This window comes from Monodelphis domestica, chromosome 3 (genome assembly GCF_027887165.1).
Source record: "Monodelphis domestica isolate mMonDom1 chromosome 3, mMonDom1.pri, whole genome shotgun sequence".
NCBI classification, from domain to species: Eukaryota; Metazoa; Chordata; class Mammalia; order Didelphimorphia; family Didelphidae; genus Monodelphis; species Monodelphis domestica.
In genome coordinates, this window is record NC_077229.1 from 272,506,405 (window position 1) to 272,524,144 (window position 17,740).

The 17,740-nt window shown below is 39.3% G+C and overlaps 2 protein-coding genes across 11 annotated transcripts in view; one reads left to right on the top strand and one right to left on the bottom strand.

Moving 5' to 3' along the window:
• Positions 1–7,976, top strand: part of GREB1L (GREB1 like retinoic acid receptor coactivator) — a 350,508-nt gene extending 342,532 nt beyond the window's left edge. For all 7 annotated transcript variants that reach the window (XM_056823781.1, XM_016431665.2, XM_016431666.2 and 4 more), the window contains 3 exons: positions 499–699; positions 2,794–2,932; positions 4,845–7,976. In XM_056823781.1, the coding sequence (XP_056679759.1) occupies positions 499–699; positions 2,794–2,932; positions 4,845–5,008 (504 nt within the window). In that variant the 3' untranslated portion in view covers positions 5,009–7,976. The remainder of the gene's footprint in view (positions 1–498; positions 700–2,793; positions 2,933–4,844) is intronic.
• A 1,341-nt stretch (positions 7,977–9,317) lies between these two features.
• ESCO1 (establishment of sister chromatid cohesion N-acetyltransferase 1) overlaps positions 9,318–17,740 on the bottom strand; it is a 76,286-nt gene continuing 67,863 nt past the window's right edge. For 3 of the 4 annotated variants that reach the window (XM_007487633.3, XM_016431663.2, XM_001367418.4), the window contains 3 exons: positions 14,445–14,588; positions 12,811–12,998; positions 9,318–10,546 (listed from right to left, as the gene is read on the bottom strand). In XM_007487633.3, the coding sequence (XP_007487695.2) occupies positions 10,396–10,546; positions 12,811–12,998; positions 14,445–14,588 (483 nt within the window). In that variant the 3' untranslated portion in view covers positions 9,318–10,395. Of the gene's footprint in view, positions 10,547–12,810; positions 12,999–14,444; positions 14,589–17,740 lie in introns of those variants that run through there. The other variant, XR_008917684.1, reaches the window with a different exon arrangement.

The window sequence follows — 17,740 nt, forward strand, 5'->3', positions numbered from 1 at the left end:
ATGGGGATAATAATGTCTACTCTTCCTCTCTTACGGTGCTGTCATAAGGAGGCCAGCTTGGAAATAATAGAGTACTCTATTGTTTACTACCGTTAGTATTGAACAGAAGTCCATGGACAGTGAACACACTCTGTTAGCGGCCCCAGCCCAGTTTCTCCTCGAGAAATTCCTTGAGCATGCCATGTACATGCAGTCTCTACTTAATAGACTTTGTTGGACATTCTTATGTGACATTCTCTTTGTAGATTGTTGCCAGAAGCCATACTTTTGGAAAGAAGTGCATTTCCTTTACCTTTCTCACCTTGCCCCTCAGGCTGTATTAATCCCTGTTCTTCATTAATCCCAAGAGCACACAGTTGTTCAGGACAAGAAGACTATGCTACAGTCTGTATTTGGGCAGGTGGTCAGGACAAGGCCAGTGTTTCTTCACCTGTTTCATTCATTGCATTGAAGAGACATTCACTGTACTGTAAATATTCCCATTGCATCTGATTACAGCTATCTGAAAGCATAGCACCGATCTTGCCTCTTCAATATGTCTGTGCACCAGACAGTGAACACACTCTGCTGGCGGCCCCAGCCCAGTTTCTCCTTGAGAAGTTCCTTCAGCATGCCACATACAAACTCTTTCCAAAAGCCATCCACAATTTCAGGAGCCCCATCTTGGCCATTGATTGCTACCTAAACGTTGGACCAGAGGTAAAAAATCCTTCCTTCCTCCCTCCCTCCCTCCCTTCCTTCCTTCCTTCTTCCTTTCTCCCTTCCTCCCTCCCTTTCCCCCCTCCCTCCCTCCTTTACAGCCCCCACTGCATCCTGTGCTCCTGGAGTACTGTATGTGGCGGCACCACAAAGCATGACATCACTCACGTACAGTACTACTTCCGGTGACATAATCCTTTGCCTGGCACCTTATTCTGAGAGTAGCTGAATGAGAATGAGGCGCTGTGCAAAGGATTATGTGGCTGCACAATGGAAGATATCAGCATGGTGAGCGGTGATGGGGGAGGGGATTCCGCACTGTGTATACTGCTGCCCAGAATAGGGGTGGCAGTGATGAGCCTGTGCAAGGTGTGACAGGCCCATTACAGACAGCGCTGCAGCCTCTGCTATCCCAGACAGCCATATACAGTGTCACAGGCCCAGCACCGCCTCCAGTACTGTATACAGGCATCAGATAGTGGTGATCTGGCCCTCCAACAGTCTGAGGGACAGTGAACTAGAGTTTGGGGACCCCTGCCCTACACTCATCCTTTTTCCCCCCTCTTTTCTCACTCTCTTGCCTAAGCAAAAGCAACAGCATGCCTCAGGTATTAAAGAAGTGACTGATCCCTGTGGAGTCACTCCCCTATGGTTTTCTCAGCTAGCTTTGATGTTTTTGGCAGTTTCGAGGTTTGGGAACCTTATGAATGTGAATCACAGCATGGTAGAGCTAGATGGAAACTTAGAGAGCTTCTAGTCAAAACCTTCATCTTACAGATTATAATAATAATAATAATGAGAGCCACAGAGACCAGATAACTTGGCCAAACTTGCACTTAAAGCTAATTGGTGGCAGAACTCGGACCAAAACTCCGGGCTCTAGATGTTAGTTCATTGTGTTTAATTTTACCTGTTAGATGCAAGCTAGTCTGTGAGTTCTGGAAGCATCTGCTGAGAGCTGTGCACTGTATCATACCATCTCATGGGCTTCCACATACTACATCAACATTCCCAGAATTCTTGCAAACTTATCTGAAATATCTTTGTATAGATAATCTTAAAAAAAAAAAAAACAACCCTTACCTTCTGTTTTAGAATCAATACTGTGTTGGTTCCAAGGCAGAAGAGTGGCAAGGGCTAGGCAATGGGGGTCAAGTGACTTGCCCAGGGTCACACAGCTGGGAAGTGTCTGAAGCCAGATTTGGGCCCAGAACCTCCTGTCTGTAGGCCTGGCTCTCAATCCACGGAGCCACCCAGCTGCCCCTGAACATCTTTTCTAGAGTAGTTTTACATTCTATCCTCATGGGAGCAAAGTAGTCCTAACATACTAGTTCCCATTTCTTTCTAGCCATATGAAGCTTCCCTGCTTTGTTTAAATTTGATTTAATAGGTTTCAGATTGTGACAAAGCTTTTAATTTTAGTTTCTCAAAAATTATTTTTTTTTTTGAGGAGGCAAGTAGGAAGTCATAGAGGAAAATGATGTTTTCACATTGCTTACATTGATTTGGGCTTTTTTCCTCCTTAAGGCTTCTGTTTCCCTCATGCTAGTGATAGAGTGTGTAACAAAAGTCTTAGTGGAGTTTTAAGCTTAATAATAATAATAATAATTAATAACTCAAAACTGCACTAGGAGTTTGGGTTACCTTTTATTTTACACCAGGCTGAAAAGGTTGAAAGTCCCTGTGGATTCTTCCATTCAAGACTTTTTTTTGGAAGAACCAATCTGATCTTCTCTACCCTAGAAATTAAGTTAGTGCAGGAAATACTGCCCTGTTCATCATGAGCCCAATAAATAAACCTCAGCTATTTTGGGGAGCAAGCTAGGTGGCACAGTGGTCTGGGGCCAGGAAGTGTTACCTTCCTGAGTGTAAATCTGCCCTTAGACACTTACTGGATGTATGATCCTGGGCAAGTCACTTAACCCTGTCTTGCTTCAATTTCCTCATCTGTAAAATGAACCAGAGAAGGAAAAAACAGTGTAAGCATCTTTGCCAAGAAAACCCTCACTGGGGGTCACAAAGAGTCAGACCTGACTGAAAAGCAACATTACTTTTCTGACAATAAAATAGTCCTCTTTCTTCTTGATGTTTCAGGTGGCCATCTGCTATGTGAGCTCCAGACCGCACTCCATCAACGTCAACTGTGAAGGGGTATATTTCAGTGGACTCCTTTTGTACCTCTGTGACTCTTTTGTAGGTGCTGACCTTCTTAAGAAATTTAAGTTCCTCAAAGGTAGGTGTCTGGTAGTACTTTGTGGCTACGTCCTCCCCTCCCCTGGTCCCTGCCCTGCCCATCCCCTAACAAAGAGCCCCCAGAGCCCTTCCAGGGTTCTCACCCGTTGGGCCAGATGAGGGCACAGGGAATGACCGATTAGCATATGGGGACCCACTAGCCATGACCCCACGCACCCTTGAAGATCATGGACCATCAGAGAGGTGCTGCAAGTCTGCAAAGGGGGAATGTTCCCATTTTCAAAAAAGGGGAAGGGAAGGGAATCTGCAAACAGTGTCCCAGTGAGCTTGACTTGGAGTTATTCATAGAGGGATGGTTGATGAATAGGGAGAAGTGGAAAGCTAGGGGGCTCAGTGGATTGAAAGCCAGGCCTGGAGTTGGGAAGGCCTGGGTTCAAATTTGGCCCAAGGCACTTCCTATAGCTGTGTGCCTAGGCAAGTCACTTAACCCCAACTGCCGAGCCCTGACCATTCTTCTGGCTTAGAACAGACGCCTGTATCAATTCTAAGTCAGGAGGTAAGGTTTGTTGGTTTTGTTTTTTAAAAGAAAAAGAAATTATTAAAAAAAAAAAAAGCCATATTGACCCCCCAGATTCCCCTCTCTGCTAAGAAAATCTAAAACAATTGAGACTGCTTCAGGGTCAGGCAGAAATCCACTTGTAAGTCTCTATCCTGTTATTATAATATAGTGAAGCACTTCAGTGCCAGGGATTCATTCAATAAATATTTGTTTACCAGTACAGTTAGTGGATAGATCTGGGTCCTGAGTCAGGAAGAGTTCAGACCGGAGTTCAAGTCTGGCCTCAGACACTTAGTAGCTGTGTGATTCTGGGCAAGTCATTTAACCCTGTTTGCCTCCATTTCCTCATCTGTCAAATGAGTTGGAAAAGGAAATGGCAAACCCTAGAGCAGTGATGGTGAACCTTTGAGAGACAGAGTGCCATGCCCACTCCCCAACCCAGAGAACATGTGCCAGGCTGGTCCTCCTACCACATACTGGGTATATCCCACCACTACCCCTACCCCACACAGGGGAGGAAGCTCTCCCATTGGGCTGCTGGGCCAGGGTAGGGGGGTGAGGAATGTCCTCGGAGTATAGAGAGGAGAGGGGAGTGGTCCAAGTGCTCCTCACCCCTATCGCTCTGCTTGTGAGCCACCCACCTTCCCCCCTGTGTACTCCCACTGGCTGCTGGGCAGAGAGAGGGAGGGGAGCAGCTCTGCCAGAGTCCCTCATCCTTTCTAGTAAGGAACTCTGGAGGTTGAGGGAGGATGGTGTATGTGCCCATAGAGTGCTCTGTGGGCCATCTTTGGCACTTGTGCCATAGGCTTGCCATCACTACTCTAGAGTATCTTTGCCAAGAAAACCCCAAATGGAGTCACACAGTCAGACACAACTGAAACAACTCAACATCAGCACAGAAACTGTTGCATGTTACATTTTGCTGCCCTTCTTTTGCTTCCTTATCATGTAGGATATGATCCCCAAATAGCTTCAAGGGAGCAGGAAATAAAGATGTAAATACGCACTATAGGATCACATCAAATGTTACTGAATTTCCTTCAGGGCATACATGTTGGTTAAGCAGCCCAAATAATTTTGTCAGTACATTAGAATACAGATAGCCACAAGCATGTAAAATCCAATTCCCTTCCTTCTTAGAATCAGTGCTGTGCATTGGTTCATGGAAGAAGAGCAGTGAGGGCCAGGCAATGGGGGTTAAATGACTTGCCCAGTCACACAGCTATGAAGTATCAGGTCAGATTTGAACCCAGGACCTCAGTCTCTCTCCCTAGAGCCACCTAGCTGCCCCCCCAGAGGCATGTAATTTTGTTCAGGGTAGGAAGCGTGGTGAGATGCTTTAAGGGAAGCCCGCTGATCTTGGACCTAATGAGTTTTTTTCCTCTCTTTGAAGGTGCTACTCTGTGTGTCATCTGCCAAGACCGAAGTTCCTTACGGCAAACGATTGTCCGCCTAGAACTAGAAGATGAATGGCAGTTCCGCCTTAGGGATGAGTTTCAAACCGCCAACAGCAGCGAGGACAAGCCTCTCTACTTTCTCACTGGCCGCCACGTCTGAGCAGAAGAGACCAAATTAAGGTGGTGGAGGAGGGAGAGGGAACGAGATGATCAAGTGGGATTGTTTTCTTCTAAGTACAATCATTCTGGAGCAAAGTGCAACTGTTGTGACTCTAGGATGCCCTCCAAAGGCCCCCCCCCCAGACCCACCCGAATCCCCTGAGGGCACTGATGCCACTTCAGCTCTACTATGAGAACCTGGGAATTTAGGGTGACACCACCCTAGATGGTTATGCAAACTTCTTAGAAAATGGCCTGCCAACTGTGACTGAAGAGAGGACACTCTGGAGAATGACGAGCTTGTAGCTCTCTATGTCTTATTTTGTTTTGTTTTCATTTGATTTCGGGGTGGGGGTGTCGTGGGGTTTTTTGTCTGTTTTGTTTGGGTTTTTTTTTTTAATGATCTGTGTTAGGAGAAAAAAAAAACTGATTTTTGGCATCAGCTAGCCTGAATGTGTTACATGAGACTCACACCAGGGGTGTGACACAGTGAAGATTAACGTCCGAGGCCCAAATCCTCCAGTTTTTCTTCAAAACTGTACTTTGGTACAGTATTACTCAGGGGTTTGAAATGACAGAATGTAGAAGATACTTGTATTTAAAAAAAAGTAGCATTTGTTCTTTCTCTGTGCAGTGTTAGTAAGATTTGTAATTTTATATGTATTGAAACTTTTGGCAAAATTTCCACAGGAGTTAAAAGTTTACTACTTAAACCTGAACAAACAAGGCAGTAAATGCAGAGCAGGCACATGTGTGCAGCATCCCCGAGTCTTGTTCCTTTGCTTGCCCCATTAGTATTAAGATTTCAGAATCCTTTGCATGTTGCATTAACATGAATCTCTACGAAGTTGTCTGGCTTCTTGCCAGTGATACTACTTCCTGTGCAAAGAGGAACTCGGGTCATTTAAAACTTCTGCTTCCCCGTCTGTCCTCTTCCTTCCCCCCTCCCCCCTTGTCCTGTATGGTTTGAGTTTCTGTATAGTTGGGCACCAGCGAAACCCATTTTACTTGACTTTGATTTCTTATGAAATGTCATGTTTTAGTTTTGTACATAGCGGAGCCAGTGCAATTTTTTCTTGTCATATTCTCATACACAGCAAGACTTCTTTCAAGACAGATTCGATTGAATGTAAAATCAGCTTTACACTAAATGGTCACTACTCCCCCACTGCACCCCCAACTACTAATACCAAAGCAGAACTGCTTAAGAGGGAGGGTGGTTTCAGACAGGACACAGGGCAGCAGAATGGCCAGGGGTGCTGCTGCTACTTTTCTTTAGCCCATAGAAAGCCCCACTCCCAATAGGTCTGTTCTTGAGGTGGGAAAGAGTTTTATTGGGAAAGATCCATTTTGTTCAGTTAATGGTGGGATATGTTTGTGTCTACGTAAAGATTTCCACAAGTCTCTCCTAATTCCTGAGAGTCATCCAGTTATCCATTTCCGAGTTCTAGAATGAACAAAGGCTTGGGAGTTAGTTGGTGAATGGATCTTAACCTAAGGTGCTGTGGAAAATAAAGAATTCTCATTTTACAGAATCACTTTGGATCGAATCTCTCTGAAAACTCAGTTGCTCCTCTCTCTGCCCCACGCCTGTTTCCATGCTGTTTTGTAAGATGGTAAAAGTGAAAGTGGCGCTCCTTCCCTTGATCGAATCCTAGTTATTATCACATGATAAAAGTGAAAAATGGCTATCTCCCCTTGACTTGAAACTACCGAGAAGGGCCTGCTACAACTGCATTTACGTAGAACAAAGTGTTAATCAAGCAGCTTTATTATCTTGATGAGAAAGAGATGTTTACAGCTAGTCACAAAACAAAATGTATTCAACAGAAGCATGAGGAAAATGATTTGCAGATCTTTGGTTTTAATAGAGTTAACTTCAATGCTGCAAATGTAGCACATTTCAAATGAACAATTCTTTTTAAACATTTGTTTTTAATTGTCCTTCAAAGAGGACCTGCCTTATATATATGCTTTAAAGATACACCTTAATTTGTGTGTGGTAGAATTTTGGATATAAAGGTACGTTCTGAAGAGTTGACGTTTAGATATGAATGTATTTCACAAGTTCCAGTTTTGCTGGCAGGGCTTGATGCTGACCAAATCAATTTAAGCTGTTGTTGTGCAATACCGCGTTTCGAATGTTAACCTTATTTTTACTTTAGGGTAAAGTAAGAAATCATGAGAAACAATCTTACTTGGGGAAGGACCTCTTCTGGTTTCTTCTGGCTCCACAATCTGAAGACATTTTCTGGAGTTATTACTGTACTTGCTGGAGTTTGTATTCATGATGACTGTAATATAATCTTTGGTAGAGGTGCCGGAATAAAACCAAATGAAACCACCTCAGTGGAGAACACCATTAGAAACCCATCTTGGCCTGCGTCCCCTTTCCAAAAAAGTTTTTGTGAAGCTTCTGAGTCTTTTCAGAAAATATTAAATGCCCTATCTTCATTAGAACTGTTTAAAGTGTTAGATACTAATACATAAGGAGAAAACTGCACAAACACAGGACACCACGATCTTATTAGCTATGGTTTGGGTTGTTTGTTGTTTAGCGGTAAGCCTTGCCATCACTGAGAACATTGATGTGGTATGAATGTATTAATAAATAGGCCAGCAAATAATACTTTACCTGTAGACATGTTAAATCTAGGCATGTTTGACAGTTCACAGGTTAATACTGAATGTAAAAAAAAATCAGAATGAGAATCATTGTATTCAATTTTTTTCTGTAATTTATGTAATTGCTTTCTGATTTTGTTTGTTTGTTTTTTGGAAAGGGGGGCAACCTGTGTTACTTTATTACTGTAAAACTTTCTTAACCAAAACTTGGTGAATTTCACTAGTCAGTCTACCTCACATTTTATTGTTTTAAGATTTTAAATTGTCTTAAGTTGTGTCTACAGTATGTTTATGATGTACTTTCATTTAATTTGGTGAATGTATTAAATTTCCCTTTAATGAGATTTTGCATTTTCTTTAAATTCTAAGGCCACCAGTTAGTTAATCTGGGGGGGAAAATCTCCATTTTTAATTTCTGCCCCCCAAAAATAAATACATTAAGGGGAAGCCAGGGAATTCAGTGCTTATGCTCAATTTGTAGAACAAAAGGGTTTTTGTAGGATTGGTATATCTGGCTCAACATAATGAAGAGCTAAAATCCCATCCACTCTGAGAAGTGAGGATTCCAGTTGAGTAACCCACTAGTTCTCAGCTAATCCTCATTATTTATCCATGTCCATTTGCATGGTTGAGTAACTACATAGATGTCATTGGCAAATCCAGAACTTATAGAAAATACTGGACAAATTCCAAGTCTACCTTTTGTAATAAGGAAAATGAGTGTCTTTCATTCTGCTGCTGAGGCTGAATATGAGGCTAACTCGAACACTGGTTTGACGCAATGGAAATGGATTTCTGTACCTTTCCAAGATGAAGGCACACATCTTTCAACTCTGGCCAAAAAAACCAAATCTTTCAGGATGTTTCAGCTAAGAAGTAATTTCACCTGGGTTCAGGCAATGACTGGCAGCCTATGATTTTGGTTTTTTTTCCCCTAGGTTCCATGCTGAGTCTCAGTCATCTGTCATTTCTGGCTGTGGCTTTTGCCTTAGAGCTCAACAAGGGGCCTAACTCTATGAAGCTTTGTCGGACTGGAATTAGCCACCCCACAGGAGCTCCAGATCTGTCCAGATCTTGCCTTTGGTGGGCCTTTTGGTCCCTCCTTGCCCACATAACTATAAAGACAGACAAGAGACTACCCCTAATATCCTAAGCATCTGTTCTCCTTTTCACCAGAGGTATGGTTTGGAGAAATTTATATAAGCCTAGGTGACTCAGGGGATAGAGTCAGGCCTAGAGCTCAAAATCTGGCCTCAAATACTTCTTAGCTGTGTGACTCTGGGAAAGTTAGTTAACCCCTTACCACTCTTCTGCCTTGGAATCTATAATTAGTAGCAATTTTAAGACAGAAGGTAGGGTGTTTTTAGTTTGTTTTTTAAAGGCAATTAGGATACATTTCAGGTAGAGGGACAGTAAGCAACGGAGAGACATTAAGAACAAAAGTGAAGCATGGTGAGAGATGGGCAAGTGGATTCCAGATTTCTCCATGTTTGAAGGGGAGAGAAAGCAAGCTAACGGGGCCAAGTAAGTATAAAGATGTGAGCTGGGGGTTGCTTCACATTCCAAGACTTGGACTTTATAAAATGATGGTAAAGACTTTTGAATCCCCAAATTTTCATGGAGCTGAACTCAATTCACTCAAATCAAAACAAGGAAAACATATACACATCATGCTGACACCAGTATCGTTTAGAAAAAAAAACTATCAAGTTATTTATTCTTTTATTCTACATTATATACAGATCAATAAAGGCCACAGCAGTTTTTCAACATATAAACCCTTTAAAAGTGGAGGGCATTATACAGACAAGTATAAAAGTGAAGTCCAGTAATAAAGGCATATATTCAGTGCAGAATTTTTGAGGGAAAATAAAGCAGATACCAAGGTCATTCTTATTAAGCTTTGACCTCAGCGATAAATTATAAAAATCCTTTTTGGGAATTTGGAAAACTACATAAATTGGGCTATTATCTTCTTAAAGGATACACAGTTGGACATTTCATGACAAGTGGGAGCAAGATGTGAAATTGTGTGTGCTCCTACAGTTTATTCCCACCATGAAATTCTAGGAAACTTTCCGAACGGAAAGCCCAACACTCTTCGGACTACCTCCTACTTCATTCTTTCCTATCAAGAAAACAGTGTGATTGGGGGGGGGACTAGCATCTCACATCATTCCTATTTCCTCAATGCACGTGCAAATGAGGCCAAGTTGTAATTGCATACAAACATCAGGGAGCTTTTCACTTGGCCACTGTTTCCTAAAAAACAGTGTTGTCCCTCCTTTAATAATGTCCCCAGAAGCACTTAAGTTCCATTAAAATACAATCTTTAGACTCCTGCTTAAAAAGCAAAATTAGTATCAGCAGTTCAGTATAAAAAAAGGTACAGTACCAAGCAGCACTGATATATTACTGTATTAGGAACTTCAACATATACTCATCACTGAGACCATAGTCCTTGCATTAGTTTACAGTCCACTATGAACAATTATCTGCTGCATGTAAACATGACTAAATAACTCTAGATAAAATACAATCATAAACTTCTGTAAAAGATAACAAAATATCTTCTTTTTAAAAAAAAACAAAAAAATTAAGCTATTACTGCATTGTTTCCAATTTTATTAAAATGGAACAACCTTTTGGTTGTTACCAGTCCTGAGTTCACTGTAAGAAAAATGGCCCTAGTTCCTGGTTAAAGTCAGCAACCAATCCATGATATCCAGCAGATGTGATCAGAACAACAAAAGCAAGATTCCATTAAGAATTATTATTTTGTCCATTAATAAAATTATATACCAGAAACTGGCCAGTGCCACAGTACTGGGTTGCAAAGAGTTTCCCATCAGGGGTAGGATCTGAAAAAGCAATTTCTTCTTTGCTCAAATATGAGCCATATATAAAGTTGCTCCTAGTTGAACAAAAGAAAAAGAAAGGTGTTAAACACAGGGCAGCAGAAAAAGGAAAAGTTCTGTTAAAAATATAACCTCGTAAAATCATAGCAGACAAATCAAGTGGGAGACTCCCGGAGTAACAACACAATTCCAAAATAACTGCTCTCAATGCTTATTTGTCACACATACTATTCAAGTTTGCGGAATTGTATTACTTCCAATTAGCAACAATTTCCCATTGTGTGCCCAGTCCCATAGAATGTTAAGTGGACTTGGGTAAATGGAGCCACTAGCTCATAACAGAGAAACAAGAGGAGAAATGGATTAGCTGAGGAAAGTGACCATGGGAAGAAGGAAAAGAGAAAGGAAGCTTGAGAGCACATAACTGTTTCAAGCTCTCCTGGTTACACCTGCATACTATCCAATTTTAATAAAATGCAATGTCTTCATTACTACCAGGCCTGAATTCACTAGAATGAATGGCAGAATTACTTAAATCCCTCAAACCTGACATCGTGCCATACAAATCCCCAATTACAAGATAGCAAAGAACTAGAAGGGACTTGGATCTTGATTAACTAGAATGAATATTAATAGGACAAATAGTACCTGGCATTATGAACATCAGGGATGGCATAAATGAAATCCATACTAATTCTCAAGAAAGAGTAATCACATTTGGAATGAGAGGAATTGGGTTCAAATCTTAGATTCCCTAGGCCTATTGTCTCATCTGTAAAATGAGGCAATTAGGCCAAGATTTCCGAGGTCCCTTCCATCTCTAATTTAAGTCTGTGATCATTTTTGTTAACAATTTCATTATGAGTTCTCTTTCCTCTATCACTGCCACCTGCAGAAAGAGATATAAATGGATAAAGCTCCAAAGTATAGAGAGGAAGAGCAGCCAAGATAAACCACGAAAAGAGTTGATCTGTACAACCTAAGACCAAATCTGCATTCATTGGTTGGACTTAAGTACATGCAAATAGACAGTACGGTACAGGGGAAAGAGTAAAGAACTGGTAGCCAAGGGATCAGGCTTCTACTAGATGATATTAACAGTTTCCATGTTTCTAATATGAACACTAAAAGGAGCACCATTGAGCTCCGCCCCCCCCCACCCTACTTCAGCAGTACTAATTTAATGACTATATAATCTAGGTTAAGTTTTAAAATGTTACAGTATTACAGTTGTCCTAAGAACCCAATTACTAATTTTGGAACATAAATTGCCATATTATAAATGGCATGTGTACTGATGAACTAGAACTTTCCCACAATAATATCATCTAGCATTTATGCCATACTTTAAGGCAGCCGTTCTCAACCTCTCAATTTGTAGCAATGAGAATACAAAATTCATATCAGGTATTTACATTCCGAATCATAACTGTAGCAAAATGACAGTTTTGAAGTAGCCACCAAAATGATTTTTTGGTTTGGGGTCACTGCAACATGAGGAACTGTATTGCAGGGTCATGGCATTAGAAAGGTTGAGAACCACTGCTTTAAAGTTTGTAAAGTACTTTGAAGTTTAGATTATATTAGCTTAGTTTGCTTCCCTTGATTCCAAAGACTAACAAATATGATCTCTTGAATAGCTTTCAAATGTTTTTTTGTTTCTGCATAATCTGAAGATTATAATACTCTGAAAGGTTTAGTATTTCAAAATATTAAAATTAAGAGGCAAATGTACAAAAACAACAAGGTAAACCAAATTCTTGGAATGAGAGAACTGGGGGGTTATAATTATGCCACTTTAAGTTCACAAGATTTTATAGTATTTCTGAAAATATTTTTAAAAAATCTTTTAGATCACTAGATCATTCAATAATTCAAGTAGAGCCTGGCAGGAATAGTCTAAAGCTGGCCTCATTCAGAACAGCCAATATGTTACAAATGTCTCAGTGCTGAAACCTTTTCAAAAAATACTCTTTTTTTTGGTTCAGTCGGAGTTGCTTCACTTTGCAAGACTATAAGAGATAGAACTATAGTATTCTAACTTTGTAACAAAGCAGAAAGTCTGTTCTTAGAAAGTAATCAGAAATTTCCTGATAGAGAAGTCTTGAGTTTCTGAGCATGTGAATGGGAACTCCCTTTTAAACTCTATTTAGAGGAATGCTTGTTTGGGTTCTGGTAGGTTGTATTTGTGCCCTCAATGCTTTGATTCATAGCAACTATTTTCATGTTATGAAACAGATTTGCATTGAAAAGAAACAGTAGATAAAAAGAAGTAAACCAGAAAGAATATTCTTCAGATTCATATTTCCAAATTATTTACCTTAGACATTCAATCATTCGAGAAGCTATTTTTCTTCGTCGCATCATGCTGAACACCCAAATACGACTAATTCCACAGACAGCAGGTTCAGGAGATGTTGAGCAGCACCAGGCTTTTTGCCGTTCAAATATGACTTTATCATTTTCTGAATTGACATCTGGGACTTTGTCTTCTATTACTCTATAGCCCTATAATTAAATTTAAAACATATTATAACAGTGTTTTAGTCAATCTCCTCATTTTGATCTTGCTAAATTCCACTAAGCAATCTCCAGTTTTCTAACATACTTGAAGCCAGTGGATATAAGCACTGCAAATAATTACTATCTTCCTTGTTCCAGAGCTCAACAGAACATCACCCATTCAATTTCCCAAAACTACAGAATTGATGAATTTAGAATAAAATAAGTTCCTAACAATCTAGAAGTTGTTCCTTTAAAAAAAAAAATCTTCCTTCACGATTTTGTGAAATCATTCCAGTCCAGTTCAAAATGTGAAAACTAATGATGAGATGAGGCAGAGTTCATTAAAAAAAGTAACTAAAGTACTAAAGCATAGAATTTATTTTTCTTATTAAGCTTTTTCAAAGTATTATATAAACATACACACTGTTTCACATTACAAAAGTGTTAAAGGAAAGAAAAAATAAGGATTGAGCAATGAAATCAACATCATAGCCTTTTCTTTAATTTTTAAAAGTTTCCAACATTTCCCAAAGAATCTTGAATCTTGAATTCTCTCTCTCCACCCTTCACATTGAGATGGTAAGAATTTCATACAGATTTTACAATCATGTAAAACATACAGCTGTGTAATCATGTAAAACATTTTCCCATATTAATCCTTTTGTGGAAGAAAACTCAAACAAACAAACAAACAAAAAACACTTTAAAGAAATTGAATAGTGCTTAAATAAACATTTGAAAATATGTACTAATTCTGCACCAGTTTCCTAAGTGATGTAAAGTCTCGTAGTACTTTGCTGCTTATTCTCACGCTAATTTGTGTTAGTTTGAGTCATTACATTGTTTTGTGTCAAATATTAGTTCCCACATCTGTCTTTGTCTAGCGTTCTTGCTTGTAACAAGTCATATCCATGACAGAGCAATGTTTCTCTTTGTTTCATTAAGGCTATTTAGTTATTAAGAATAATGATGTACAAGAGTAATGTCACTTTTTTTTGTCACTGATAATCCTAATTAAAGATGTAAATGCTTAAGTATGTTCATGTAATTTTACCAAAAAGATAGTTTAACCATTTAAAAAGCAGTAATATATTGTGTAGGATATAACTGTACCGGGAGTTAGGTAGCATAGTGGATCACACCATGCCTGGAGTCAGGAGGACCTGGGTTCAAATGTGACCTCAGACACTTCCTAGCTTTGGAGCCCTATGCAAGTTAGTTACTTAATCCAGATTGTCTAGCTCTTGCCATAGAATTGATACTAAAAAAGGAAATGGTTAAAAAAAAAGGCTATAACTTCAACCAAAATGCCTAAACACTTTCTTGAAATATGGTAGGTTAATCTAAACTACCCTGTTTAAAACAATCTGTAAATCAGTTAATGAACTTAATTAATAAATTAATGAACATTCTAAATTATACATGATCAGTTTTTAGCAAATTACTCACCCACTGAATATGTTCTGCAATTAAGCAGCCAACAACTTTTTTGTCATTAGAAATAAAGAGGAGGGTCTTAATTCTAGAAGAGCACATGAGTGGAGCCTGCTGGAACCCCAAGTCATTGTCTACCATCTCTCTAATTTCTTCAACCTGCCAAATAAAAAGAAATAGTTAAAAATATAAAAAGTCAAGTCAGAATGATGTAATAATGTAATGTCAGAGTGCTAGGTTTAGAGTTAAATGATCTGGGTACAAATCTTGGCTCTACTTCTTACCACCCTATAACTTTAGTAAATCTCTTCCTTTTTTCTTAAACCCTTACCTTCTGTCTTAGAATTGATACCAATTATAAATTCCAAGGCTGAGCTATCTAGCTGTCCCCACTGGTAAATCTCTTAAAGAAGTAGAATTAAACTTTGCTATATATTCCTGCACCCTAAATAAAGACCATGAGATTTTTCCATCTTCTTAGTCCCATAAATGTTCTCTTTCCCATTAGAATGAGTTCCTTGAGAGCAGAGATTATCTTCTCTAATTGTATCCTCAGTGCATAGCACAGTTCTTTGCACATAGTAAGTGCTTAATAAATGATTTAGGCATTCAATCAGTCAGAATAAAATTTCTCTGAGCCTCAGTTTTCTAATCTATAACATGAGAGGATAAAATTAGATCAAAGGTATCAAACTCAAAACCTTTCCAGTGGGGCCATAACCAGATTAAAAAAGTAACCAGGAAATATTTAACAAAATAAAAAACACAGTAGAGCAGAGATACTAATTTGTGATTTTCTAAGACAATGTGCACCTGCAGAGATTGGTTCTATTTGAGTTTGATATCAATGAATTAGATGACCTCTAAGATTCATTCCAAATCTTTTATAAACTTAGAAGATATCACATGTGTACAAAGAAATACTCTATTCAATTCAGTAAATAATATAAAACTGGGATGATTGGGAGTATTGGGAAGTCCTTCTAACATTGTACCTAGACAGATAAGTGCCATGGTGCATAAAGAAGTGGAGTTAAGCAAGTTCTGAGTTCAAATCCAGCCTCAGACATGTACTAGCTATTTGACCTTGATCAAGTCACTTAACCTTCACAACAGTACTTACAAGATTGCTTTAAAGATCAAAAGAGATATCTGTAAAACACTTTACATAGTGCATGACACAAAGAGGATCCTATAGAAATGCTCTCATTATTATTAGTCAGCAACTTCTCTGCAACTTTTGGCCTTAGAATGGGAGTTCCTGACCTTTTCATGTCAAAGATAATTTTGGCAGTCTGATGAAGCCTATAGATATGTTCTCAGAATAATATTTTAAAATAAACAAAATACAAAGGATTAAGAAGAAAACTAACTGTCAAAATATTTTAAAAGTAAGTTCAAAAACCTCTTGCCTTAAGAGCTTCCTAGAGCACTGAAAGTGTAAATGGCATTTTATCAAAGGTGGAACTGAACCCAGCTCTTCCTGGCTTCAAGGCCAACTTTCTATCTTTTCTACCTACTGCCTGTTGAATACGACATGTCAACTTCTAAAACTACTAGATGTAAAAATGTGGTCTTCTCTAGAAAATAATCTGCTAAATTACCTTCCTAAGAAGAAGAAAATGGCAATGGAAGTACCCACATCACCCAGAAGAAATTACAAATCTACTCAGGTATAGTCCATGTATTGTAGATAAAGGAACACTCAGTGAGCCAATCTTTTTCACAATTTGTTCAGCCATTCCCCAATCAAAAGGCATTCCCTCATTTTCTAATTTTTTGCCACCACAAAGAGCGCTGCTATGAATATAATGCATATAAAATATAATACACAATGCATGTGAAAAAAGCAACAGCAGCAGAAGAAATTACATCAGACAACACGGCTGCAGTCAAAAAGATATGAGAAGAAGAAACTATTCAAGAAGAATGAAATGAAGACAGTGTAAACCTCAAAATTTCTTAGACTTATAAATGTTGGAAATTTCACCATTGGGAAATTTCATACTTGAAAAATTTCCTATTGATAGTGGGTCTTGACTATTGGAATGTGAACCCCATTGGCATGGGAGGTTCCTTCTCCTTCCCTTCTTAAGATTACTTTAGGACAGAAACCCTTTGCTGAACAATGGAAAGGACTTTGACCTATGCTTAAGCATAGAACAGGAATTTCTTTGAGTCATGATTGATTTTAGAATTGATACAATGGAGATACTTGGAATCAATCTCCACCCTATTCAGTCCTAACAGGATTGAGTAAGGGCTGCAGCCTAGATCAAAATTTAATTATTCCAATCTCTACCCTACTCAGGTTAACAGGATTTAGAAAGGGCTGTAGCAAAGGATCAAAGATTTAATTATTTGAAAATATGACCTTCAACAGACATGTGCAAAAGCCAGAGACCTCTGGGCGGTCCTGGGTTAAGCTAGAGCCTCCATTGGCACAGGGAAATTGATGGACAGGTGATTGGTAGATGTGAGGACTGAGGGGAGGGAACTTGGATGGTTTCCTTAAGGATAGGGGGGTCTGAAGACTCGAGCTGGTGGTTGAGAAGTTGGTCGGTGTGGTTGGTGTGTGCTCTGAGAAGCTTGCTCTGAAGGAAGCTGAAAGTGGGGGCCTCTGAGACTGTTCTCCATTTTTGGTCACGTGAGTAATAGGGACTGATCTCTTTCCTTTGCCCCAGCTATCTAAGGGCTTGGGCCTTTTGGCCCAGCCTAAACAGAAGGGGTATTTAAGCCCTATTTCCTTCTCTCTCTTTTCTCTCTCTCTCTCTCTCTCTCTCTCTCTCTAATTACTTCCTCCTATTGTAATTAAACTCCATAAAAGATTGACTGCTGACTTAAGTTTTCATTTAGGAATTACATAGCTGATTCCATGGCGACCTTAAATTAATATATATCAGTCTTTTAAAGTGATTTCCTTGTCACAACAGCGATCAAGATCTTCTAAGATAGGCAGTTCCAAAAACTTCCGGGGTGGGGTTGGTGGGTGGGAGAACCAGGAAAAGTCTAATTCTGAAAAATTCAAACACTTACTTTTTCTCAAAAGAACTTCAAACTACAAAGACAACTATATGAAAGGCTGCTCCAAATCACTAATAATAAGAAAAATGCAAATTGACTTTGAAGTTCAAGTCCCAAGTGACAAACTAGACATGACAAAAAACAGGAAAATCACCAATACAGGAGGAGCTATAGAAAGGAAGGCATCATGGGCACTGAAAAAACATTTCATTAGGGTGTGTACTCCACTTCATATGTTCTTACTCTTTCCTACCCCCACTCCCTGGATGTGAAAATGTGGCAATAAG